General features: G+C 46.9%; 1 protein-coding gene and 1 pseudogene across 1 annotated transcript in view; one reads left to right on the top strand and one right to left on the bottom strand.

Annotated features, from left to right (window-relative positions):
* LOC142564653 (uncharacterized) overlaps window positions 1–19,342 on the top strand; it is a 60,020-nt gene extending 40,678 nt beyond the window's left edge. Inside the window, exons 2-3 of the mRNA XM_075675742.1 lie at window positions 10,156–10,288; window positions 17,115–19,342. Of these exons, the coding sequence (XP_075531857.1) occupies window positions 10,156–10,288; window positions 17,115–17,364 (383 nt within the window). The 3' untranslated portion in view covers window positions 17,365–19,342. The remainder of the gene's footprint in view (window positions 1–10,155; window positions 10,289–17,114) is intronic.
* Window positions 13,823–14,003, bottom strand: LOC142565071 (U2 spliceosomal RNA; annotated as a pseudogene).
* Window positions 19,343–19,602: the final 260 nt, after the last annotated feature.

Consider the following 19,602-nt stretch of genomic DNA (forward strand, 5'->3'; position numbering starts at 1 on the left):
AGCGAGGCATGGGCGTTGTACTGTGCCAACGGGAAAATGGAGAAGTAGAACACCCCGTCCTGTATGCTAGTCGTAAGCTGACCAGTCGTGAGCAGGCGTATAGCGCCACCGAGAAAGAGTGTGCATGTCTCGTGTGGGCCGTTCAGAAATTGTCATGCTATCTAGCCGGCTCGAGGTTTATCATTGAGACGGATCACTGCCCTCTCCAATGGCTGCAGACCATCTCTCCCAAAAATGGCCGCCTCCTGCGCTGGAGCCTCGCTTTACAACAATATTCCTTTGAGGTGCGTTACAAAAAGGGGAGTCTCAACGGTAACGCCGATGGCTTAAGTCGAAGCCCCTAACGTAGGAATCAGCCTCAAAATTGTTTGTTACTGATGTTTTTCTTCCTGAGGCAGGATTTTTTTTAACATATTGCTTTTGTTTAGTGTTTCAAAGTGATGATATGCTTTCTAGTGCAATTTTTCAATTTGTGGACGCGTTCTGAGTGATGCTAGACTACTGTAAGGAACTAGGCAGTGGTATAAAAAGGGGAAAGAGCCTGGCAGGGCTTAGTGAGGGTTGTGCCGTGCTTGCTGACTGAGCGGTTGAGTTTCAGCGTAGTTCTAACGCTTGCCGGGAACGAGAACAAAAATGTGAACTCTCCCGAAGTCACTTTGCAGTGTCCCGTGCGAACCTGAACGAGAGAACGAGGCCTTCTCTGTGCGCTGCGCTCAAGAAACGTCGAGGGACGCCCGACTTCGGTTATGAGCATCATCGAGCGACATCCCTCCGGACAGCGGATGCAGTCCCCTGTCCATCGGGATCTCCTTCCCCCGGCGGGGCGGTCTGTTGCGTTTCGCCTGTGACACGTGGTTTTGCCGGCGCGACTGCGGCGGGGCGGCAGACATTTTGGCCCGATCGTCGTCGCCGCAACACTCATCGCCAGGTGTTTCCAGGCGCGACTGCGGCGATGCGACCGCCTAGGGATCATCCTCGCATTCCAGTCATTGTGCCCGAAACAGGCGATGCCAAAGCAGGGATCTCATTCCAGTCATTGTGCCCGAAACAGGCGATGCCAAAGCAGGGATCTCGTTCCAGTCATTGTGCCCGAAACAGGCGATGCCAAAGCAGGGACCATCCTCTCATTACAGTCATTGTGTCCGACCGGCAGCGCCACGACAGGGTGCTACGAGATCGTGCTCGACATGGTGCTACGGCATCGCTACGACAGTGTGCGTCACCATTAGCCCATTGTACATTCACGTGCTCGTCTTTTGAGGGGTTCCTTCTTGCCCTCAACTGCGAGAGTATAAAAACAGCTGCCCCCGGACGCCAAAAGGAGGGCTCCGATTTCTTCTGTTGAGTGAAGTGCTCTCCCGTCTCTCTACTTCGGTCAAACCTGACCACCAACTCTTTGCGATGTTAAAATAAACAAGTTGTTTCGTTGTTACCAGTCGACTCATGCTTTGCCGGGACCTTCGGATGCTTCCAGTTGTACCCCAGGCCGCCAGGCCAACGCTACCCTTGGGGCTTGCGACCCAGGTACAACCACGGGCGTCAGCGCCGAGTTCCCAACAGATCGTACCAGCAGTCCGATCCAAACACGCGCAATACATTGCGTATGAGCCTACCCGTTATTGTATATCTGTAAGCGAGATTACGTAGAGCTGGCTATATTACCAATTGTTGATTTCATAGATCTCGCTGGTTCTAGTAGAAACTACGGAACAAGCCTCGAACTGAAATCCCCTCTTACTCCTCCACCTGGGCCCATGCATCCCCTCTTCTCAGTAAATCTCGTTCATTTGGTATCTAAAGCAGCGTCGCTTGACGCCCGTATTGAGAAATGCATCTTAACTTGAAGCTCCTGCTTGACTTGATATAAATCACGCCTGTCGGTAACGCGCCCAAGATGCTCATTGCGCTTTCCTTCGGCGCGTTCACGACAGGGCGTCATTTGGATCAAGTAAAGCATCGGCTTCAAGTTGAGATGCATTTCTGAATACAGGGGCAACGTCAGGCATACACCTTACAATAGTGACAATAATCTCAAAGACACTGGCGAATGAGCAGTAAAGGGATTGGCCATGATTAGGGTGGCGTTGGCAAACGTATTGAAAGGATTAACTCTACCAGCCTTCTATCTACTGCTGTGGTCGTGTCATTTCTATCAATTCATTTCACAGAAAAACTGTGTTACAGATGGCTACGAAAGTTGCCAACATTTTCAATATTATCCAATCAACCAATGTTCGTGACATATTGTTTTTCTTCGTCTCAGCTGCCTTCTTTAATGTCGAAGTCGGGAAGCTATTGCTGCAACTCACCACCACCACCACCACCACCACCGCATTTGGGGTCTTGGTATCTGTCACCTTGCATGTTGCGTGATAATGGTATACACAAGCATTTCTTATTTTGCAGATCCGCGATTTTCTTCATTCTGGATTTAGCATCACACTACATGGGCCTCTCTGCGTACTGAAATTTTTCAGATACACAGTTCCGAGCCGTAGTAGTTAACGCACACTTGACCTAATAACGATATCTGCCTTTAAATTGACAGGATAAATAATCTCCTCACCCTTGCACTGGCATACAGCAGAACTTCCTTGGCGAGTTGCAAATTTAAGGAGAGAAAAGAAAAACAACAACAACACAGTCAATAACAACCAGACAGTATGAAGTAGTTTCTGACTTGAAATTGGCTTTCGCATGCTGGCAAACTGTCCACCCTTACGGTTGGGGTCTAGGTTGGACGTGGTGCAGAGAGACAGCGAGAGAGAGAGAGCGTATTAAAAAAGAAATAAGGCGAAAGGAGCGAGGCAGTTCGCGCTCACAGTGATAGACTCCAAATAACTGCACGAGCGTTTTTTCAGGTCCGCTGATTTTCACAAAAGAAAGAGCACGCGTAGCTCTCTGTCGGTGATGCCGTACAAAATTTTGCATTGCAACAGTGAGCAACAATGGCACAGCAACAATTTCAATCGTAGCTCATCAGCAGGGTGTGACGTTTACATTCCCACGTCACACTCCGAGCGCATGCCCATCATTGCGAAAGCAACTGGATGCCTTAAGTCGCAGGCTCACAGCACGTGAAGCCGGCCTTTGCAGTAAAACGGTGCGGTGGTGCTATTGAGAAATTCGCCTTCGTGGCTCAGCGGTTGATAGGGTTCTGCTTCTGAGCAGAAGGAGGGTGCTTGTCCTAATACTGTCCAGATTCGGGGACAGCCTACTCGGCCAGCTAGGAAGACAGCTTCGAGCCCACGTAATGAAACGCGGTTGGAACTACCTGGAAGATGCTTCTGCGACGTGACGCCTGCCTCGCGGCGACAAGAGAGAAACCTAACAAAGGTAAATACTGTATACGTATGTGCTTCAACTCTTTCCGTGTGCCAACCTACAGAAGACACAACGCAGCTTACATTAGGCGCACAGTAAAGTGCGACTACCTTTTCTTGTGCGCAAGCGACCTTCACGTCGAGTTTCCGAGTTTCCTGCTCAGTCGCGATCTTGTTTGTATAGCAAAGTACCCTGCATCGTGTTTTTTTTTCTTTTTTTTCTTTTTACTTCGGTGCTTCCGTAGTGAAGCTGTCTCCTTTGGCGCCTTCGTCAGAATTGGAACCGGCTACATTGCTGTATACGGAGATTATTGAAACACAGTCAAAGTTACAGTCAAAGTTAGATCTCCGTGGGAATGACTGGGGGGTGTGACGGAGGCATAATGACAAATAAATTAACAAAAGTCATGTATCAAGATTCATGTGCACGCTAACTAAACCCAGGTGATCAACATATTCCTTTTCTTCCTCACAGGTTGCTGAGACTCACCACGGAGCACACTGTTTGACATTTTTACGTACCGATAGCTTTTGTTTTATGTTGTTTCTGCAACGTGTGATATTTTCTTATGCAATGCTGTTTTTTTTTCCTTTCTCGCTCTCTTCATTGAGACACTGGTAGACTGTACTACTCCTGCTTTGGTTGCCAGACAGACGGACAGACAGGCATACAGATCTTGGTACATTGCCAGGTACCAAGTTGCTTCTGCCGTCCCCTCCCTTACGTCCATGCATAAGTTGTATGCATGTCGCTCTGAAATTATCACTCTGTGTCGCATCCATACGTACGGGCAAATAAGTTTGGTTACGTCACTTATAAGCATGAATTGTCTCAGAGACGTGCGCATGTTTCGTGGCTGCGTAAACCCCCACATGCATGCATCTTCCCTGCAAATAGACTGTGCCGTTATAACAGCAACTCGCGTGCGGAATCATTGCAGCAAACGAATGCGAGTCCTGCTTTCCTAGTGCGGATCCAGTATCATTAATTCCCCAGTCTGCTGGCGCATATCGGTGCACCGACCGTACATGCGCCTAAATCTCACCGCCGTCCCTATTGTCGAACGCGTGTAAGGGTGCGCACGCCGACATCACGAAGGTGGGCACAATGACGGGCGGCCCGTTTACATAATGCGGCCTTGCCCCGAGCCCCTGCATCGCACGGGTACGAATAGGAAAACGGAAGCACTTGGCTCGTGCGCGGTTGCGTGGCACATGTGACCGCGTCGGCCGGTATACCGTTTGTGACGAACGAACCGTAACCGCTTTCTACGGTCCCCTCCCTCTCTCCCTCCGACGTCTCCGCTCGCCACGGTCTGTATAGCACCTCCTCCGTGCTTCTTTCCCGCAGTATCCGCCGAAACCGTGGCCTTCGCCGTACTAGGACGCGATATCGAAAAATGTACGCGAACAGACGACAGGCTGTGAATCAAGCAGCAGAAGTACGGCGCTCGTCACGCATGTTGTCGTCTGTTCTGCTGTTTCGCGCTGGTCGCATTGTTTTAAGCGGTAGCTTCTTTGCCACTTCAGCTAGTTCCGGTGGTCGTTGCTCCGGAATGATGTTTGTAACCTGGGTGATTGCTCGAGTCATGTTATGAGGGTGAGGGGGTTTTGCTCGAGTTAGAAGGATCGATGAATCTAGTGCTCGAGGTCTGTAGAGCGTTCTGCGTGAGTGAACGCCTGTCACATGGACGTGGAGAAGATGGCTAGGATGAAATTCTGTAAAACTGCCAAGCAAGTTCCCCACATTTACGTTTTCAATAGCAGTGTATGTCTCTTCCAGGTGCCAAATAGTTATGTCCAATAAAAATTTTAATTTCACCGCTTTTCCTGCTTGTTCACAATCATGAGAAGGGTAGAGCAGCCGGATGTACTCCGAATTTTCAATTTTCTCAAGTTTACAGCATATCGACTCGATGCGAGAACTCTCTGTAGGAACATCAGATGTGAGAACATCAACTGTTTCGTGTCCATACTTCGAAAGCACAAGTGCAGCTACTTCAAAAATATACCTGGTGTAAACTATTGTCAGAAGCACTAAAAGAAGTGAAACCCACTACACGTCGACATACTCGTGCCAAGAGCAAGAACCCGGCCGTCTAACTTTCAACTTGCCTTACTAAAACATTTTTCGTAAATTATTTAAACTTGCAGCAAAGGTCCAATCAGATATGTTTCAATACGTTTTAAATTTCATTACTTTCATTAGCGCTTCTGTTTTTATTGCGATATCAATTATAGGGACACTCCAGGCGAACTTTCGCCGTCGACGTCGCCATGATGTTGCGACCACGCGCCGTACACTGTGTTGCGAGAGAAAGCATGCGAGGAGGAGCCGAGAAGGACGGTGAGAGAGAGGCTTTTATTAGAAAAACGGAGGTTTTCGCCGGCGCGTAGAGTACCGCTGGTATGCTACTCTGTATGGAGATCGGGAATGGGATTAAAAGATTCCAGAGTTGAGGAAAAAAAGAATAAAAGATATATGAAATGCCCAACTGCACCTGATACTAATATTTACGGGTGAGGCGGCGGGTAAATTTAGACTCTCCTATATGAAATGGTGAATCTTTGAAGTTTTCCGATTAGACCAATTTGTGACAGGTATTTGCACAATAAATCTAAATCTCGCCGCTGTTTTGAAGGGCCGGGCATTCGACCTAAGATTCTGGGTAACGTTAACGGATCGCTCGCAAGAAGGCGCCGCCGAACGGAGCCACCATCCTTAACGGATCCGTTAAGGATGGTGGCTCCGTGCGGCGGCGCCTTCTTGCGAGCGTAAGAGTTGAACGCGGGGTCAGTGAGCGCCAACAAGGGAGGGGGGGGGGGCACGGTAGCACGCGTCTTCGCTTCTACTCTGGTCGTGGTTGTGCACAGTGCAGATGAGTATCAAGGGACTTTACAGATGAGAGCGGCCGCGCGCCTCCTATCTCGGAGGCTATCTGCGGTGGTTTAGAAGGCCAACCGCCCCGGGATGGCTGATGGCTTCGTCTGCGCTGTGTTCTCGCGCGCCTAGTTCTCGTTGTAGCGGAGGCTGGACGAAGGCGAATTCGCTCGCCGCTGCCGCCGTCGCTCTTCATCATGCCAGCGTTCCGACACCGAGCCTCCGCGGTCGAGTGAGGTGTGTTCGAGTTTGCCGGTGCGCGCGTAACACCGTGCTCTGTACGAAGTTAGTAAGCGAATAATTATCAGATTTTATCGAATTTTATCAGATGTTATTACATCTGATAAAACAACCAACCTTATTGCGTATAGCTGTCCAACAATCTTCTATAGCAATCAGTGCTTCGCCTGTCGGGAGAAACTGCGACTTTTATTTATGCACTTGCTCGGCGTGCACAATTGCGCAAACAGTGCCTGAAGGCGATACGCATATAGCCAGTTTCTAGTGTGAATGACTTGCATTTGCTCGCCATTCTGCTGTTCATTCTGTAACAGATCAGTACATTTGGGACTGATTCTTACTTTGTATATTCTGTTGTTTTCTTCAATAGCTTGTTTTCTTTGCCTAAATACTTATGTCCATATCCTGTAATAAATGTCGATTCCAAGCCCGCTGACGGAAAGTACTCATCATTTCGTGTATCTGCGATTGTTCCTATTAGCTCCTCTCTCCATGTCATTTCTGTATATTACTCATTAAACAATCAATGTTGGGGACGAGCCGGCGAAGAAGTTGCCAACACTTGGAATAGCATCAAAACAATCAATCAGTTGATCACTCCATAGTGGTGTTACAGAACGTGCACGAAGAACCCCATTGGCCGCTGTATTGTGTCCAGAAGGCGGCCACAGCTGGACAAGCAACGGCAGCCACACAGAACTTGTCGCACAAGCGCAATGCGTCTGTCGTTCCTTCTGGTTTCCATGTCCCGATGTTGCGCTGCACTTCAACCCAATACAATATCACTGAGCAACAAGCGCACATTGCCACCCTCACTGAGTTTGATTTGGAGGCAGAAAAAGTTCCCGAAGCTCGTTAGGTCGCGTCCTTGGTTCCCTTTGTATGCGGCAGAGTCCTTCTCTACTCCCGAACTGTTAAGCAGACACGTTTGGATGGTGTAAAGTCCGTGACGTCAAGAGGGGCGGTTTAGGGAATTGAAGTGCGGTGTCGCCACCCGTCTCTCACCTTTGCGTCTCTACCAAGCTGTCAAGCATTTTGCGTCACGGCAACAGTCACCGACTAATTATTGCAGAATCATTCATCTTCAGTGCCCATTTCAGATCACTGACGCACGATTTCTGGTCGACGCATTAGCCCGAATTAGAGAGGACCTGGATTAAATGCGATTTGACGTCATCCGAAAGCATTTTTGTGCTTGAAATGAAACAGCAAGTAAAAGTTTTTGGACAGTTTGTATGTGACTTCGCGGTGACCTTTGAGCCGTCTTAGCCTGAACTCAATGCAGGTTACAAGTGTTACCTTTTTGTTTCCTTCTAAGGATGCTTCTAAAACAGCCTTCCGAGTAATCTAGAATCCGCCAAATATTTTATTGTAATAAAATCCTACCTAGAAAGTTGTCAGCCCGAAAGATAATCGGTGATACTGAACAGGTTCTCTTCGTATAAAATTCACATTGTGATTGCGGAAGCCGCAAATACAGGGCCCCGTGCAATCTTTTACAGTGCGAAATCTTTTAACGCAGGCGGCAGAGTGCTTGTTGAATATGTTTCGAGAAACAATTTCGAGAATATATTTCGAGATGAATTCTGGTACGTCATCCATTGTTTGTTTCTGTTTCGTTGTTATCATGCTATCGTGTAAATTTTGCCACTACTAGCGATGTAGCTCATATATAAAAGCGAATTAGAGTAGCAGGAAGCACATGCTACTACTCTGTCTCCGTTATATTTATAAACATACATTGATTATGACGGCTGTATAACATTAACTTAAAGACCTGCAAATGAGAGCTGCCGGTTTGTCTTGCAAATGCATTATCATGCCCTAAGTATTACCTATAGATGCCCCAAACATCTACTTAGGAAAGCTTGATTTAACATTACGATTCCGCTAGTCATTAAACATAGATATCTGCTGGGTCGAAAGCTTAAGAACCTCTAAAATGTCAACCGTTCAGGCAAACCGAGTCACTTTTCTTTATTGCTACAGTGATGATAACGTTTTAGTCTCCGATGTACTGACTACCGCGCAACTTTGACCTTTGAGCTGAGTCCAGCTAATCTGCGAGTCGTATCACCAAACAAAAAGTGCAAATTTTGCCAAGAAATGTTTCAACACCAAGTACGACGAACGATACAAAACGGGCATTCTTAGCAGCTCCGCTATTTATCAATATCTGCTTACAAAAGCCACACTGACTGCAGTATACTGGTGCCAAAAGCAGTAGCGCCGCACTTTTCAATCACGTCTGCTCTCACGTGGTTGCGCTGCCGCTGTCATCTTGCTGCCACCGCGCAACCCGGCAATACAAAAACGCCGAGCATAGAGCACAACGTCCAAAGCACTGCGCCTCGGTGTCCACCCATTCATTATGTGGCCCACAACTGAGGAACAAAACGAAGAACACAGTTGACGAACAATGATACCAAGCAGAAGTCGGCGCCAGCATTCGTCTGCTCTCCGAGCCTCCAGCGAGAGTTGCTTGCTCTTACAGCCGTTGCAACCTCCCACCCTCCTCGCTCCTTCACTTCTCTGTCCGAGAGTGAACCACGTCGTTTTTTTTTTCCCAACGGCGCCGCACTGTGTCGACACCAGGCTTCATTGTCATGGGCAACAATCGCGCTTTTCTCCTTCGGTCGGAAGAGGTGGACGGGATCTCTCTCGCGTCGGGGTTCACCGGGCCGTAGCAGCAAGCGGCGATTGTGACGTTCATCGACCGCACACGCATAACACCACCAACACGCATGTCCACACGTGCACATACACACGCACGCACACGCACACTAAGAGTGAAAACACTACCAGCAGTACACCTTTCTTGAATTGTACAATAGTTCGACAGCGAGAAATGGCGTAAAGTATGAGCGCCTACAACGCGATGCACACTATGGCGTTAATGGAAACGACGCTTGATTGAGTCAAGCAGACCGTTAATGTTCAAGCAAGGATTAATGAAACATTTTTTAAATATATTGGGAGAAAAATATTTCAAATGACATCGTAAGCAATATGCTGATAAGGAAACCGTTCTGCAGGCGTGCATGGGAAGTCTGAGGAGTAATCAATATTGGATTATCGAAGAGGTTGTGTTCCCTTTAAGAGGAAGCTTCCACTGCACTGAATTCAATCAGGCTTGCTGCATTAAAAAGAAAGGGTAATTTTTTTCTTACTCTAAGAGTAATACACACACACACACAACACACACACACACACATATATATATATAAGCCGTCATTTGAATACAATACATGCTACGCAAGTATTGACGCCATCGACGAATTTTTCCCAATATAACCGTGTTCACAGGCATCCCTATCTGGTTTATGCACAGCAGTACTATGCCCCTTAATTTATCGCAAACCTCCTTTTTTTCTGTCAATTTCATTCCTTGCTTCACTTCCGACCGCAGTGCCCTCTCTCTGAGGACGACGCCGCAGGTGCAGTGCGCCTGACGCAGGCACCTGACGTGCAGTGAGGTGCAGTGCAGCTGCAGGCAGGTGCACCTGACGCCGACGCCTCCTGGAGGCGCCTTAAAAAGCAGTTACGGTTCCTTTCACAGGACAAGCTCTTGTAATCCTTTTTTATTATTATTCTAATTCCTCTCGGTAATGGTTTTGGTCAGGAAGTTAATCTACTAAATAGGTTTCTCATCAAAGACATCACCGAGCCTTTGCAATTATTATGTTTCTTGCTTTCTTTCTTTTTTTGCAGCCCTCGCCCGGTCCAGCTGCAAGACTGAGCAGGCCATCCAGGACACCAAGACGTGCGGCAGAAGCTTCAAAAGCCAGCTGTCGCAGCGGTCGTTCAACCGGTCTAATCCGGAGGACTTGCACCAGGCGTGCTGGTTAGTCGCGTCATCTGCAATTCCTCGGGATCATGTTCGGGTTCCTTACGTTCACTTAAAGGCCAACTGCAACGAACTTTCGAGTCGCGTGGAAAGCCTAGTTTCGGATAGTGACGATATAGATCAGCCGTGCAACACTTTATTTTGTAATGTACAAGTGGATACGTTTCGGAAGACTCGCGAAAGGACACGTTTTTCGTGCCGAAACCTAACCTAACGCCGCCATTGCCGCTCGCCGGAAGTGACGCAGAACTCAGAACGCACCGCTCCCCGACATGACCTCCGAGATTAGACGCGACCTATGGCTGCCCGCGTTGCGCCGAAAAAAAAAACCTCTTAGGTGACGTGCTGGGACAAGTGTCATGTTCGCTATCCACCAGGTGCACTTGCCGTCGGGTTAGGTATAAGCTATTGTCACGTAGTAGTGCTGGTAAAGAAAGTAGCGAAACTGCGAATGACGAAACTTGCGTTTTATTTGGCGAACCTGTGCCCTCAAAAGTAGGCTACAATCAAACAACAACGATAGCGGCGAACACAGTCGGCGATCGGCGGAAATCTTACCAGCAGGTCGAGCACGTCGGTTTTTATACATGAGTCATAAAAGGTTCCAGAGTAATCGCTGGTGGCCGCGTGTCTTCCAGGAAGTATACTGCACAATTCTCGTTGCGCTACAACGATGACAACGGACAGCGTGTCACTATTTAGAGGTTGCTAAAGGGAGGGTGCTAGACAAGGTTAAGTTGAGATCGCTGGGAGTGGTCTTCGTCTTGCAGTGGAGATAAATAGGCTGATGATGACGATTATAATGATTGCGACGATGATAAGAAATAAGAAAAATTACGCAGTTATTATTCCTGCAGCTTTGCCAAGGTTACTGCATCGATCCCTCAACACCTCTTCGCAGTTCAGTGTATCAAACCGCACTTCCTCTGCCCCTGTCAAGTTAACCTCCCTGCATTCCTTGCCTCTCTCTCTCTCTTTCTGTATGTGTGTGTGTGTGTGTGACTGTGTGTACAGTAGTCATCATCATCAGCCTATATTTTATGTCCACTGCAGGACGAAGGCCTCTCCCAGCGTTCTCCAATTTGCGCTGGCTGATTCCAAGCTATGTCTGCAAACTTCCGAATTTCATCGCTCCACCTAATTTTCTGCCGTCCTGGACTGCCCTTACCCTCTCTTGGCACCAATTTTATAACTATAATGGTACACCGGTTCTCTGGGCTATGCTTTACATGGCCTACCGAGCTCCATTTTTTTCTTTTAATGTCAACTAGAATGTCACCTATTCCCATTTTCTCTCTGGTTCGCATGTTCCGCTCTTTTTCCGGTCTCTTAACGTTACGCCTAAAATTTTTCGTTCCATCGCTCTATGCGCGGGTTGATCTCAATCTGAACTTGACCTCGATCTTCTTTGTTAACCTCCAAGTGTCTGTTGCATATGTTAGCACCAGTAAAATGCAATATTTGTACACTTTTCAACGACGATGGTACGCTCACAGTCAGGATTTGGTAACGCCTGCCATATGCAGTGCAACCCATTTTTACGTATTCTGTAAATTTTCTCATGATTATGGTTACCGTGATTCATTGACCGTGACTCATTGACCTAGATAAACGTACTCCGCCACAGACTGTAGAGACCGACGGGTTAGTATGCATTCTTGTTCTCTTGCCAGGCTATTTAACATTAACTTTGTATTCTGCATATCAATCTTTAACCCGACTCTTACACTTTCTCGGTTAAGGTCCTCATTCGTTCGTCGCATTTCATCACCAGTGTTGCTGAACAGGACAGTGTCATATTCGAACCGAACGTTTCTGAGATATTCGTCGTTTATCCTAACTCCTAAGCCTTTCCACTAATTGCTTGAATACTTTTAAGCATGCAGTGAATCGCATTGCAGATATTATGTCTCCATGCCTGACCTTTCTCTTAATCAGTTTCTTTCGCTTTTGTTGTAGAAAATTGAGGTAGTTGTGTAGTCCTTATAAATATTTGCCAAGATATTCAAGTATACTTCCTGCACTGCTTGATTACACAACGCCTCCATGATTCCTCGCATCTCTACTGAATCAAGTGTCTTTTCGTAATCTTTGAGAGCAATATATGAGAGTTTGGTTGTACTCCGCAGATTTCTCGATTGCGTAAGTGATGACATGGACGTCATCAAATGTTAAATGCCGCTCCCTGAAGCCAGCCTGTTCTCTTCGTTTATTGAAGTCGTGTTGTGCTGATTCTTCTGGAAATTACATTTGTGAATATTTTATGCAATGCAGAAAGCAAGCTGAATAGGCCTATAATACTTCAGTCCTTTACCCTCTACCTCCTTACAGATTAGTATAATGTTGGCAGTCCTCCAACTGTATTGTAGACTTGAAGTCATGAGGCATTGTGTATAAAAGGTTTCACGTTTTGTCGTTTCCTTATTGAGACTTTTTTGACTTGGGAAAGCTTACCTACCTATTGGCTTAATGCCTTGCCTCCACTTCATTTGCTTCTTCTGATAGAAGTCCAGTTGCGGTTTCATTCACTAACTGCTCATTATTTTTATCTTCCTGTTCTAAGTCTGCATATTTGTCGGTTAGTACCAGCCGCAATTCATCTGTTCTTACGTGGAGTGCGTCTACTTTGACCCAGTGCTTAAAGTCAGGGGGCCGTGGGGGCTCGTCCCCCCCCCTCCATTTTTAAGGAGGGGCTCGGCTCCTCCTTTGTAGGTTAACTATAGCACTGCGGCACCCCTTCGACAAGCGCTGTAGTTGATTTTATTGCCACTAGTGCCTTCTGAGGGGGAATTCCAACTCCAGTTTTTGGAATGATTTAATCGCGAATAATCTGTTGATGAGGCATGAGAAAAAACACAACAGGTATCATCGTACTGCTGCATGCATTTCCCCGATACACTGCACTTAACGGTCACGACCCTTGCTCGACTAAATAAGACTCATGTAATAGCTAGCATACTTTTTCGCGAGCCACTTGAGCGTGAACCCGCATGCTTGTGAGTTAGTTAATGATCACCTTGGTTCCTTTAGGTTACCAGTTAATTTTAATTAGTTTAGATGTATCTTGAAATTGCAGAAGCGCACTGTAATGCACTGTCAGTGTGCATTATGAGTACTGTATTATATCAAAGATGCACGCATTTTGTACACTTTTGTAGATAAGTAGGTGCGAAACCATAAACTATATTGTTGCAAAGCCCTAAGGTTGTTCAAAATCCTTTCTAGATTTCAGTTTCAACCACAGCAGCCGATTTCATCTATGCTTTCTCGGCTTCAGTGTCTGACGGCTTTTATGATCGGGAATAACAAGATTTGAGCCCCTCGGTTTTCGTTCTTCTCGTGAACACACACACACACACACACACACACAGATATATATATATATATATATATATATATATAATAGAGGCACATAGGGGAAATACCGAGATGTTACTGACGTTTAGGTCGGTGACCGGCCCAGTCCTCAGCTGAAACGTCAGTAAAATGCTAGTACTACAGCGAAGCTGTATATGGTTAGCTTCCAGCCAAAAACCTTGGGCCCATCCCGAAGATAGCGCAATACCGGGCCGACCCGCGGCGGAGGTACAGCAGGCTTCAAGCACTCCGCCAACTTGCAAAAATAAGTTTAATATCTTGAGTCCAAATACAACCTGTATCAGATATTGAACTGATAAAACCAGATACTACTTTTTTGACCCGCGTCGGCCATGTCTGCGTCCGCAGTTGGCATCCTAAGCGCTTGTGCATCTATTTTCTTTCCCTTCCGCTCTCCCGTGGTGGCGGTCCCGTCGAAACGTCACGCGTTTCCAGCTTCATCCGGCTCCTCGGGGCGGCGGTCCCGTCCTCCACGCGAATGTCTATAAAAATCACGGTAAATGAATCCCTATCTACGTTCAAAATTCCGTGTAATCTCTGTGTTGTATGCCAAACTTCGCTAGTCATCCACCTTTACAGAGGGGAATGGCTCATGACTTTCTTTTTTTGCCTGCGTGCTTCTATTCTTTGCCCTGTTTCACTGCCCCGGATCGTGTTATTGAACGCTTCACTGATTATATATATATATATATACACACACACACACACACACTTATCGCTGACTATGCTGGTCGCCGCTTATGAGGGCCCCCCTCCATCGAAGGGAGATCTTAAGCGCTGATTTGACCTGTTCCCGTTTGACGGATTTTGCTCTTTATCTCTTCAAATTGAGAGCCATCCTAACCTCACTGACCTATGGTCACTGCCCTTTGCCCTACATAACACTTCCTAAACTGAAACAGACTTGACTTCATACTAAACAGTATGAAGTCTGTTTAATTTCTTGTTTCCCCATTACTGCTTTTCCAGATCCGCTACATGTTATTGTTCTTCCGGAAGAAGATATTCATTAATTGGAGTAAATTCCTTTCCGCGAATTCTACTAACATCTCCCCTCTACTATTCTTAGAGTCGATGCCGTAGTTCCTAATTGCCTGTTCCCCAGCCTGCGTTTTCCCTACTTTCGCACTGCAGTCGCATCTGACAACAGTATACTGAGTTTGCACCTTTCTCATTGCTAATTCAACATCCTCATAGAACTGTTCTGTTTCTTCGTCGTCATGACTGAACAATGGAGCATTGTATTGTACAACTTTTATTCTATATCTTTTATTCAACTTTACTACCACGACTGCTACACTTTCCTTAAAGCTGTAGAATTAATCAATGCTACCCGCTATGCCCTTATGAACGAGAAATCCTACCCAATATTCTATCTTATCTGGAAGACCTTTGTAGCAGAGGCCATTAGTTGTGGCTTTGTGGTCATTAGTCAGCACTGAATAAGCGTCACAAGTTCTCCTAATCCCTCACTAAGCCCACTGATTTTCCAGGCAATGCCTGATAATTACTCAAAGAGCCCTGTGAAGATAGACGCACTCGATAGGGTTGCAGTGTTGAACGTTTCCAAGTTCATTTTCCAATGGCGGCCTTCCCTGATGCAGGGATGCTTAGCACCCTCTGCTCCATCGCAGGTCTTACCACAGCCTAGGTCAGGGACTCCGCAGCCGCTGGGGACTGAAGGCCAGGGGTAAATTGTAAAATCATGAGGGGGGGGAGGGGGTTAGTGGCCAAATACTGCTACGAGGAATGCCAACTCCTGTTCTGGGGAGGGAGTGTCTCAGTGGGCCTTTATAATTTGGTTGCACGTGCACTGGTATAGACCACTGGATCTCAGGGCAACTTTCAGGAGCCACTACAAGCCTTAAGATGTAGTGGCGTAGAGGAATATTTCAACTTATTACCTGGAGCATTTAAGCCCGACGTTCTGCCCCTACTACGTGCCTGCACCTTCTGCCGTTCTAAACTACTTATTACCAATTTCGTCAAAGGAAAATTTCGTTGCAGTTAGACAAACCAGTGAAAGCGAGCCTTACGAAGGAAAAGTGTGAGCGGACGTTATTTGTCAAGACTAATATTCAAGTCACACAGCCTTGTGCATCAACAGAACGGCTACGAGTGCAGGGGCAGACCCGCCATCAAAAAGAAAACAAAACACGCCCATCGCTGTAGAGGTCGGTAGTAGAATTGCTATGTCGAACATATGGCTCTGCAATCATTCAACTACCACGAAAACATTAGGTGGCGGATTTTTTACTACTTAGGTAGATTATCGTTGGCAATACATGTGCCCATTATACTATTTCTAGTTATTTGTTAGTCTATATAATTTCTCGTTGTCCCGCAACTTCCTCTTTACAATCATTTACAGGCACACTAAATATAAGTATAATTTCAGCTGTACTAGTAAATTATCCTTCTACAATACGAAGAAAAGGCACCCTAACCATGAGAAAAGGCTTAATAGGTCAGCAAAGAAGAAAAAAACCGGGAGACGAAAGGAAACGCCAACTTGAAGTTTCCCCACCGTGACATCCTGGATTTAGGCAGCAAGCATCTCATCGGGCTCAGTTAACTTGTTATCCGTATAAAAGGACAACATTGCATTCTAAAGAGCTAACTTCTGTACTTGGAAAGTCTCGAAAACATTTACTAGGCCAAAACAGTCCAAAAGCGAAACAATACATTCAGATCAGTGGAGCCGCACTGACGTGCCGCGTCGCGCACTTCACAAAGCTCCCACCTCCAGCCGGCGGCGGCAGCAGTGCCGCATCCCTGTAACCTACAATGCAAAAATCTCTGGTAGCTCCTTCACAATGCTTGCTGGAAACCGTCCGCCGATTCACACTTGCGCAAGTACTAAGTGTCAGCAACGTGTGATTAATTAGTATCCTTTGGGGTAATCAATCGTCTCTACGCCTTGCCGGTGTGTCAGCGAACCCACTGCGGCGTCCCATTGTGTGCGATGTAAAAATAATTGGAAACTGATTGATTGATTGATTGATTGATTGATTGATTGATTGATTGATTGATTGATTGATTGATTGATTGATTGATTGATTGATTCACTGGGGTGCACTTCCAGGTCACCAAAGGGGCAGCAGGGGGCGTAAAGCTAGAACCCGGACTGGTCCGTGGGTGGGCAGTGCGCCGAGGCTCCCGCGGGCCGGGGGTGATAACATCGGCTGGCCGATGTTATCACCTCCGGCATGCGAAGTGCTCGTTGCTTCCATAAAGAAGCGACTCAGGCTGGACCGGAGAGCTTAGGTAACCACGCTGCATGGGTTATAGTCAGCAGTAAGCAACGCAGTACTTCGCGTTCTTGCACATTGTTCGCTTGACCGATTGCCTTTAAACTACATTCGTTCAGCCTAAATCAAAGACATGCTAACCTGAGTTCCTCAGCCCTTTTCTTTCACTACACCTTGCGCTTGTCTAAACGCAGTTCCATGGACCAGCTGGAGCGATGCTTGCACCAGGCGAGCGCCGAGGCCGGCTGCAAAGAAGAGGTGTCTGTGCTGGTGCATACCCTCACTCAGACAGCCAGGGATCTGCTGGGAGACGTCTACAATACGCACTGCCAGTCTGACTGCAACGGAACCACCAGGGCCATTTCGGCATCGTGGATTAATACCCTCTTGTTGGCCGGCTGTTCTCTGCTCTTGCTTCGCAAAGGCGTGGCCGAGACATCCTGATTATTTCTGATCCCGTCGCAGGAGTGGTGAAAGGCGAGGACAGCTCAAAACCAAAGTCTAGCAGATGATTGCGTGGTGGGCGTGGCGGCAAGGTTTTACAAAAAAAAGAAAAGAAAAGAAAGCCTGTAGAATTGACAGCCTGTCGAAAGTTTCGGCTTATCTAGCTGTGGCGTTAATGGAAAAGCTATGAACAAACAAGGAAAGAAAACCGCTCGACGCACGTCTTCTGCAAAAAAGGCGATGGAACGCAATGCGGCTGTCAACTCAGATGCTGTGATTTCCATCACGAGGCCGAAGAGTTGTATAGATGAGAACAAAACGCAAAATCACCCCAGGCTGGGGTACCTGGACGTGTCCAAGGTTACTCGTCATGTCAATGGTAGAATTAAAAGGAAACCTAATCAGAAACCGAGCATCAGGTATATTAGTGCGGCATCACGTACGTGCCTTGTACTTCCGTGGAAAATTCCCCTCCACTCGATGCGCTCTAAATGCGTACCTTATCACAAGATATTCCTAGTTTTTAAAGGTTCTAGAACTGTGTTTTTAATGGCAATGTCTCTTTAAGTAATATTTCAGCGTACTTGCGTCATACAAGCCTTTAGCTGCGTCTCACCTTCCAAGTGAATCGCAGAAATGAAGTGTGGCACAAGTGCAACCACGCTGTCCAAACATGCGTCAAATCATTGCCTTTCGTTTATCGCAGCTAGGAATGGCTCATGCTTCAACCGCTTCTGCGCGGCGGCCCTTGCCCTAACACTGACATGTTCGTGCAATGCAACATATCTTCATCCCAAACGGCTCAGCAAGGTGCTGTACATCGATCGACGGCGTTTGCTTCATACATACCATGTTCCACCCTGTGCTTGAGTTGCACGTAGCACATCGTTCCTGGTGGCGTTACCTTGCTCATTAAAACTTACCCCTATATTCAAACAACAAATGTTCCTTTATACATCCCCATAAAGGCACGACTCAACGGCATCCCGGTTCTTTTACGCAGCCTCGAAGAAGTCTGAATGTGTTGGTGTAAAGGTCTTATGCTTCATCCGCGAAATCGCGACTAAGTGTGCATGACAACTTCATGATTGTTGTACATCTCAGCTAAAAGTGAGCACACAGGAACAGGCACGAAAATACGCAACGCATCGCTCACTATCGTAATCAGGAGGTCGAACCTGGAGGCAGCTGTCTACCTCCTTATTACCCAACGCATTGACAGCGCCCGCGCCATGTATGTGCACACGGGTTTCTTTCACTAAATGGAGTAGCTGTAGCCGTTTTATTTCTTTTCCTGCGCCTGGCTGGCTTAAGGAAATGTAAACAATGTGGGCCTCACCTGTAGTTTCCGCAACCTGCGCCTTCAGTTTCTCTCGAGGCACAATGGAAGCAAACACCCTGTACTCCTTGCTACAGCACATTTAGAAAACATGGCAGACATCCACTGTGAAGACGTTTCAGTCAGCCGTCTCTGTCACAACAACACGCGGTAAAAGAGTGGTGGGCGTGTCATTGACACTGTTTTCAATGTCAGAGTGGGCGTTCTGAAGACCCGCCGCGCTGCTTCATTAATAGCGAGGCCGCCGGCGATTGCTCAGTGAAGTGAATGGCGATCACACGACCCACTGACGCCCTAGCCTCACCCGAATTTTCGGTTTATCTCTGCTTTTCGTTTATTTATTTTTTTTTTGCCAGACTAACCTGTTTGCTTTGGAAAGGCGGCCAGTGTGTCTGTGTGTATATAGCTGTCATGAAAGTGGGATGCCTTGTGACGTAGAAACCAGGGGCGCCCCAAGGACGATGCTAATTTTGAAGCTTAATGTCGACATAAAAATGAGCCCATTATTTTTGGCAGGGTATTTCAATGCGCCCCTGGTTGCTACAAAGCTCGTTGGGTGAAGTTTCATCTCAAATGAATATTTTTTTACATGATTCAACAAATACTGTATTCGTATTTAATAAAGCCTTTTAAACGAAATGTGATGTCGTCAATCCAGTTGCTATATCGATGTTCCGTCTTCTTGTTTTGCCATATAAATCGTGCCGAATCATGGTAATTGGAATACTTCGACAATCTTGCTATAATGCTTCTGAACAAGAGACTCGAAGGTAAGCTGCTATCATGTCATTTACTGCTGCTATGGTCAAATTGTTTATGCTTTACTTGTTTACCCATTGATACTCAAATGCCCCTGGTGTTGGGGTTTACATGAGGGGTGGGTTGTTACATTTGTGCGA

This window comes from Dermacentor variabilis, chromosome 11 (assembly GCF_050947875.1).
Source record: "Dermacentor variabilis isolate Ectoservices chromosome 11, ASM5094787v1, whole genome shotgun sequence".
Taxonomy (NCBI): domain Eukaryota; kingdom Metazoa; phylum Arthropoda; class Arachnida; order Ixodida; family Ixodidae; genus Dermacentor; species Dermacentor variabilis.